Source organism: Echinops telfairi, unplaced genomic scaffold, assembly GCF_000313985.2.
Source record: "Echinops telfairi isolate 266 unplaced genomic scaffold, ASM31398v2 ScPeMD7_443;HRSCAF=831, whole genome shotgun sequence".
Lineage (NCBI taxonomy): Eukaryota > Metazoa > Chordata > Mammalia > Afrosoricida > Tenrecidae > Echinops > Echinops telfairi.
Window position 1 is genome coordinate 72,378,177 of NW_022104341.1, and position 8,314 is coordinate 72,386,490.

The 8,314-nt window shown below is 44.6% G+C and overlaps 1 protein-coding gene across 1 annotated transcript in view; it reads left to right on the forward strand.

Annotated features, from left to right (window-relative positions):
- Nucleotides 1–8,314, forward strand: part of USP24 (ubiquitin specific peptidase 24) — a 98,546-nt gene that overhangs the window by 45,101 nt on the left and 45,131 nt on the right. Inside the window, exons 32-36 of the mRNA XM_004699640.2 lie at nucleotides 1,653–1,750; nucleotides 3,715–3,810; nucleotides 5,272–5,500; nucleotides 6,685–6,844; nucleotides 7,570–7,725. Coding sequence (XP_004699697.1) covers nucleotides 1,653–1,750; nucleotides 3,715–3,810; nucleotides 5,272–5,500; nucleotides 6,685–6,844; nucleotides 7,570–7,725 — 739 coding nt within the window. The remainder of the gene's footprint in view (nucleotides 1–1,652; nucleotides 1,751–3,714; nucleotides 3,811–5,271; nucleotides 5,501–6,684; nucleotides 6,845–7,569; nucleotides 7,726–8,314) is intronic.

Sequence of the window (8,314 nt, forward strand, 5' to 3'; positions counted from 1 at the left end):
TCCCGTTTAGCCGATAAAGTGATGGTAAAACTGAAGGATAATCCAGCTTGTTGTGCTATACTACAGTTTGGTTCCTCTATGAAATACTTCTCTGACTTGCCCCAGAGTATCCACCTAACACCCTTTACTTACGCATTGCCTTGACTTCAAAGAAGCATGGGTATGAGTCATGAACACGCTGGATTCCAATTAGAGGTTTACAACCTTGAGGTCATTTCACCTGTCAAGTCAAAGTGAGATTAGGAAACAATGCATATTAAGCAGCTCAGCTTTATGCTTGTGTTGTTGTTGTTAGGTGCCTTCAGATTGGTTCTGGCTCACAGGGTCGTCATGTACAGCAGAGCAAAACACTGTTCAGTCCTGCACCGTCCTCACAATCATTGTTAGCTTTGAGCCCATTGAAACAGTCACTGTTAGCAATCAGTCCACCTTGTTGAGGGCCTTCCTTCCTTTTGCTGCCACTCGGCTTCACCTAGCACAATGTCTTTCTCCAGGGACCAGTCTGTCATGAGGACGTGTCTAACCACCCTACCTTTCAGGGTCACTCTGCCAGTGCGTCTTCAACACAGATTGGTTTGTTCTTTTGGCAGTCTGTATTCTTCACCTGCACCATAACTGCATCGTGCATGGTCAACCAAAATTATTCCCACTCAACAGCTATATAGCACAGAGCAAAACGTTCCCCCGTAGGGTTTCCACGACTATAATATCTGTGAAATGGACTTCCTGAAGCACCAGTCTTTTGAGTCAGCAGCAGTGCTCTAGTGCGACTGTAAGGGCAATTGTGGGCCTGTGCAGGGAGTCCCTGACTTCATGCAGACTTCTCTTCCAACAAGTCTGCTGCTTACGGCGTTTCTGACTATAAGCGAATACATCTTTTGTTTTTTAAAGATTTTCATTATTGCCTTTTGTTTTCAATATCTTTATTAATCTTAACTTTTGTGAGCATCTGAGAATTATAGCATCAGCAAATTACTACAACCTTGTTTATAATACATACTATTAATTATATATAAAAAAATAGTTGTGAGGTCCTTCATAACTTGAATATATTTTAAGTCAGGACTTACCTACATAAGAAAAGACTGTGTCAGCGTGCCCTGTGAGTGATAGGTTATTATTAGGAGCCTTTTTGGCCCATTGAATAAGTGCTTGGCTGCTAATTGGAAAGTCAGTGGTTCACACCCGCAGTGACGCCTCCGGAGAAGTATGTTGCGTCTGCACCCTGCAAAGATGGCAGTGGTAGAAATGTTCACATAATAGGAGTTAAAGTCATCATTAGGGAGCTCATTGAGATTTTTTAATATCTAGACTGTTTTATAAAGTTTCAGTTTACACACATTTTAAAGACTATCTCTGGCACATCACATAAAGTTGCCCATTCTTTTCCAGTCCTGAGGGCCTTTGCTGTTCACATTTGCTGGCTTCATCAAGAGCACGTCAGCTTTCTTCAGAACAGATTTCTCTTGCTAAGTAAATAAAACTTGGAAGGTGCAATTATTTTCATTATTAACCATTATTATACTTGTAGGGGGAGAGTGCCGGCACTTAAAGATGTTCTCTGGCTCAGGTTACCTGAATGTTGCATTTAGCAAAGTAGTCGTTTCTCCCTAAGATGCTGGGATGATTAATTGTGCTTCTCTGCTTCGTAGGTGCTGAGCTCTAAACTCATGCCGACAGCTGATGACGACATGGCGAGAAACTGTGCAAAATCGTTCTGTGAGAACTTCCTCAAAGCTGGCGGTCTGAGGTTAGTGTTGACTCAGTGTTCTGTGAGTTGCCGAAAGTGCATGCGGTGGTGTCAGATACTTGTTTCTGGAAAGACTGGATTATCCTACAAGGCATTATATGCAGCGTTGAGAAGGCATGCTGTTTCATCCTGTAGAATATCTTCTTTCTTATTTTTTAAAATCATTTTATTGGGGGCTCCTACAACTCTTATCACAATCCATACATACATCCATTGTGTCATGCACATTTGTACATTTGTTGCCATCATCATTCTCAAAACATTTGCTTTCTACTTGAGCCCTTGGGATCAGTTCATTTTCCCCCTCCCTCCCCACTCCCCCTTCCCTCATGAACCCTTGATAATTTATAAATTATTATTTTGTCATATCTTACACTGTCTGATGTCTTCCTTCACCCACTTTTCTGTTGTCCATCCCCCAGGGAGGAGGTTATAGGTAGATCCTTGTAATCGGTTCCCCCGAAAGAGCCTAAAGAAGCATCTGCCTTCCCCTGAAGTAGGGGCAGTGCTCAAGCAGAGAAAGGTGAAGCCTCCCAATCTAGCTGACTTCTGATTGCTACGTTAGTTTGGGATAAAGTGAATTTGACTCCAGTAGTCCATATTGTGCAAGGAATTCTACTTAGTGCTGAGGATGCAGAAGTCAATTAGATATTAACTCTGGTCTGGAGATGCTCATGGTTTAACATATCCATGTTTTCAAAGACACATATAAGAAATGCTGGGAGCGAAGAAAAAAAAAGGTGACCACATTTTCCTAAAGTAAAAATAGCTATGTAGTACTTCCTAGGAATTGACATTTGAACTCAAGAGCTGAGAAATGACTGGACATTTCCTAGGTAAATAAGGAAGGGGCATTCTAAAGCTGTTGGGGGAGGGGAGGGGAGGTTCTAGATCACTAGTGGCTCCATGAAAGAAAGATGCTAGGCAGTCCACTTCATTAAAGATATACAGCCTGGACACCCTCTGTCCAGTAGTGGCACAGTGAGGGGGAATCAAGTTGGCAACAGTGGGTTTGGTTAGGAGTTTTTGTGCATCACCTCACGTGCCAAGCTTTGCTCTACAAAGGCGGAGCTGCCTCGTGCATAAATTAGCGTACAGTCAAGAGGAGACAGACAATAAGCAAAAGTGTCTTATCAGATGTTCAGAAATAGAAGTCAGGTAATAGATACACAGATAAGAGCTCTTCTAGAGAAAATAAAGAGAGAGTTGCAGTTTTGATAGAGCGATTAGAGGAAACCTGGCTCGACAACACAGTACAAGACTTGAAAGAGACAGGGGAACAAGACAAGGAGAGTCCTGGGGAAAGGTCCTCCCACAGGAAGCCAGCAGTGTGGGAGCCTGCAGTGCAGACAGGGAGGGTGAGTTCCGAGAGCAGCAGGAAGTCAGGTGGGCTGGCCAGAGAGCACTGGGACAGGAGGACAGGGAAACCAGAGAGAGGACATGTATCCTGTCAGCAACTCTGAGGGCTCTGCCTTTTTTCCCCAAAAGGAGTGCCATGATCTGATTTAAAGGGTGTCTTGAAGGATTGCACTGGTGGTCTCTTAACAAGAGATGGGGGTGGGGGGAGGGAAGCAGTTATGATGGAAGTAGGGGGACCAGGGAGGAAGATTTGCTAACATGAGGAGAAACAAGTTAGTTTAATTGAATATGCCCATTTTGTACATATTTTTGAATTGATTGTTTTATTACCGCCAAGGTAACGGTTATTTAGTGAACTCAGACTAGTTATTGAGAAGAGGAAACTAAAACATTCTGCCTTGGCTGTTCTTTTGACTAAGAAAGGAGTCTATTTCAATGTAGATCAGGAGCGTTTGAGAAAAGCATTGGGGTGGAAATATGTATGGTCCATTTACTGAGGAGCTTGCAGAAACTCGAATTGATGCTGCTGCTAACCAATTAAATTACTTATGAAGAGTCCCCTATAAAAGAAACATAAATCTTGACTGCCGTCTTTTTTCTTTAAGTTTGGTTGTCAATGTCATGCAGAGGGACTCCATCCCATCAGAAGTTGACTATGAAACCAGGCAAGGTGTTTATTCCATATGCCTGCAACTTGCAAGGTATGTCCTTCTGTATTGCCTTAGTCTCTCAAGGCAATAGTTTATTTTTCTTTCCAAACCCTATCATTTTTTTAATCATTTTATTAGGGGCTCATACAACACTTATCACAATCCATACATACATCAATTGTGTAAAGCACATTTGTACATTCATTGCCCTCATCAGTCTCAAAACATTTGCTCTCCACTAAGCCCCTGGCATCAGGTCCTCATTTCCCCCCTATCCCCACTCCCTCGTGAGCCCCTGAAAATTTATAAATTATTATTTTGCCACATCTTGTCCTGTCCAACGTCTCCCCTCATCCACATTTCTGTTGTCTGGCCCCCAGGGAGGAGGTCACATGTAGATCCTTATAATCGGTTCCCCCTTTCCAACCCACCCTCTCTCTACGCTCTCAGTATCGCCACTCACAACACTGGACATTCACTATGGTAAGATTTTTGGTTCTGATGATACCTTATCTAGACCTCTATAAATGCCCTTTACTTCCCAGCTCTTTCCTCTATTTCCCTTGACTTTCCTCCTGTCCCATTATCATGCTCAGTCCCCACCAGGGTTTCAGCAATTCCTCTTTGTTACATTACCCTTGATCATGCCCTACCCAGGTCTCCCACACCCACCTCCCCACCAATTTGGATAACTTGTTGTTCCCTTGTCCCTGGGTTTGTTAACATCACTTCCTTTCCCCCCACCTCCCCATCTCCCATGTCCCCATGGAATTGTCGGTCCCGTTGTTTTCTTCTCCTGATTGTTCACCCAGCATATCTTATTTAGACAGACCTGCGGAGATCATAACATGCACAAAAACAAGACAGAGCAAAACAAAGCAACAATATACAACAAACCAATGACAAAAAATCAAAACAAAACACAAGAAAGAAAAGCTTGTAGTTAGTTCAAGGATTGTTTGTTGGCCTTTAGGAGTGTTTTCCAGTCCAGTCTGTTGAGGCACCACGCCCTGGCCCCAAAGTCCACCTTCAGCATTTCTTGGGGACCTTGCCACTCCGTTCCCTTGCTGTTTTGTTGCACCCCCTTAGTGTTTTGCCTCGGTGTGGCAGGATCAGATCGGCTGCAATTCCCACACTGTGTCTCCGGTGTTGTCCCCTGTAGAGCTGTTGGTCAGTGAGGGGCATCACGTCTCATAGTGGGGCTGGCCATGTGGTCCTCTCTGTGGACTGGCTGCTCTAATTGGGATCATCATCCTCAAGGCTCGGTGGGCCAGGATGTGCTCCACTCTCTCCTCCTCCCCCTTCATCTGCACCCGTGTGCTCCGATATGTCCCTCTCCCGGAGCAGCAGATTCAATGCCGTCTTTTGAAATAAATTCTTCTGGGGGAAGAGGCAGGTGTCCACGTAGTAGTTGGGATTGGGGCCAGATCCCAGACCTCTCAACTGCAAACCCTATCATTTTATATAGTGTGAAATGGCCTGGAATAAGCCTACTTTTTCTTTCATTTTAAGGTTTTTGCTTGTTGGACAAACAATGCCCACATTATTAGAGGAAGACATCACCAAAGATGGCATAGAAGCACTTTCTTCTCGCCCTTTCCGAAACGTCAGCCGCCAGACAAGTAGGCAGATGTCCCTGTGTGGCACCCCAGAAAAGTCATCCTACCGGCAACTCTCAGTATCCGACAGATCCTCTATTAGGGTTGAGGAAATCATCCCTGCTGCACGGGTGGCAATACAAGTAAGTAATCGGTGGGTCCATGAAGTTTTAAGTATTTCCTGTGTAGAAGGCATTGGTCGTGGGGTGCAGAGGCTCTGTGGACATACAAATGACTTTATCTATGCATCAGGGAGCCGCTTTAAATTGGTCACTCACATGCTGTCCTGGCCCAGGAATGACATCAAATAGTCATGGTGTTATATTCGTTACCGCAGTACAAACTGTGTTCAGCGATGATCTCCATACACCTACAAGGAATACTGGTTAATACCACGGTTGTTCACATTTGCACCCCAGCCTCTAATGCTGAAAACAAAGAAATTGAAGATAAAAGAATCATTACAGTATATAAAAAGCAAAGCAAATGGGAAAAGCCAGGCAGTGATTGATGCCAGGGAAAAAATTATAAAAGGAGCAGAAATAGACATTGAATGGATATTGTTTCTCAAAGAACTTGTGGTAAGAAAGAGAACACTAGTACAGAAATGACTAACGGTCGAGGTAGAAAGTACCGAGTTTCATAAGAGAGCCCTAAAGGGAATGTCCTGCGTCCTTCAGAGGAAGCGGCTTCTTTCCTGTAACTCCTGTGGATGTTTTTAAAGTAGGAGGTGGCATTTGAAGTGAGACTTGAAGAATAGAGGAGCCCTGGTGGTATTATGGTTACACGTTGGCTGCTACCTGCAAGGTCACCAGTTTGAAACCACTAATGGCTCCAAGGGAGAAAGGTGGGGCTTTCTCTTCCCATAAAGAGTTTCCAAACATACAGGGCAGTCCTGCCCTATCAGATAGGGTGACTGTGAGCTGGCATGGATTCACAGGCGGTGAGTTTGGCTTTTTGGTTTGAAGAATAGAGACTAAGTACGTGAAGAGAAGAAGAAGGCGTGGGAGAGAGGAGCCGTGTGAACTCCAGCCAGGGAAGCATGAGCACAGTGAACCTAAGCCTGGCCTGTACGAGCGGTTCCAGTAGTCTGGGCAGAGAAACCAGTACAGACCATGGAAGGGCTCGTTTGAGACCAGACTTCAGAGATCAGTCTTTTCTGGGCAAGGTGTGGCACTGGGTCTTTGCATAGTGTTGGGATGTGAGCAGGGCTGTACTTCTGGACAATCCAGGGGGAGGGGGGATGTCTCCCAGAATTAAAGACACTTAGCAAAGGGTGCTCAAGTACTACTGCCTTCTCTCCTAACCCTCTGTCCACTCTCCTTAGACAATGGAAGTCAGCGACTTCACATCTACCGTGGCTTGCTTCATGAGATTGTCGTGGGCTGCAGCTGCAGGACGCCTTGACCTTGTTGGGAGTAGCCAGCCAATTAAAGAAAGCAATTCCCTGTTTCCTGCTGGAATTCGAAACAGACTCAGCAGTTCAGGTATTGATCCAACAGGGAAAGTAACTCAAACAGCGGGCAAGAAATACCTGAGATGATTATCCAGGCTTGGAGAGTGCATTTTCCCCCGCCTTCGAGCTTGCGTGCACATTCAGCAGGCTGTGCTAAGGAGCTCTGCGTCTTTCTGCATGGACACTGTCCTTCATTTAAGAAGGACAATCACTGTGTATAAACATAAATGGGGAAGTCACACCAAGCAGGGTTTTTGGCTTGAGTGAATATGAGAGTGCTGTGAGAAAAGTGATTATGGCTCTAATACAAATGGACCTGGAAGCCCCACCTGGAAAAGGCCTTTCTTCGATTGTCCCGTTTTCTATTAGGCTTTCATTGATTTTTTCTCAGCTTCATTTGGCTTTCCTGATCAATCTGCTGAAAAGATAGGACATTCATATGTGCACATTATGTTATATAGGGTATTTTGTATGTGTCTAATTTAAAACAAGATGTAGAACATTTTCAGTACCCTGGGAGGATTCCCTCACCCCAAATTATATTACTCTTAACTTGTATTACCTTACTTTTACCCTGTAAGCACATTTTGAGACATTGACGGCATTTCAAATGAAGTGATGGAATCTCTCTCCTGTCTTAGACTTTTGTTGAAGTATGTAAATTCACATGAGGATACTGGTATATGTTAAAAGGTTATTAGAATATCCCACAGTGTCTGTGGGCTCCACAGTCAACTTGTGCTTGCGTATTTTCAGGAAGCAATTGCAGCTCGGGGAGTGAAGGCGAGCCAGTAGCCCTGCATGCAGGAATCTGCGTTCGGCAGCAGTCTGTATCCACCAAAGACTCCCTGATCGCAGGAGAGGCGCTGTCTCTTCTGGTTACGTGCCTACAGCTCCGGAGCCAGCAGCTGGGTATGCCAGAGGCTTACTTGTGGTTAATTGATTTTAGGAAAGGCCAGATTCTTCTCGGATGTGAAAAGAGGTTGATGTGTGGATTGGGTTATGTTGCAGTAGTTAAATCTGAACAAATCTTTATCGAGCACTTTCTGTAGATGAGGTGCCACAGTAGGTGCTAACAAGGGAGGTAGATCTGCCTTCCATCAGCTTACTATCTAGCTGAGGAATTTAGCAACCCAAATTTACTGTGTCCTAAGCTGATAATGACTCCAAGATGAAAAATTATGAAATTTAAGATTAGCCCTTTCATCTTTATTGTTTGCTTTGGCACATGGGAGCTGTTTTTATTCTTCCAACACTAGCCGAGCATTTTCTCTCTGTCCACACTTACTCTCTCAGTGATTTCTGTCAGCCAGACACCCCAAAATCCCATCAATGCTGGCAACTCCAAAATTTGCCACTGCATCCACTCAGATGTCAGGTTGTTGGTTCCGACCCATAGGGACCCAGTGTACAACAGACCGAAACACCACTCGGTCCTGCCTGCCCTCTCAATTGTTCCTGTGCCTGAGCCCGATGTTGCAGCCACTGTGTCAGCCCCTCT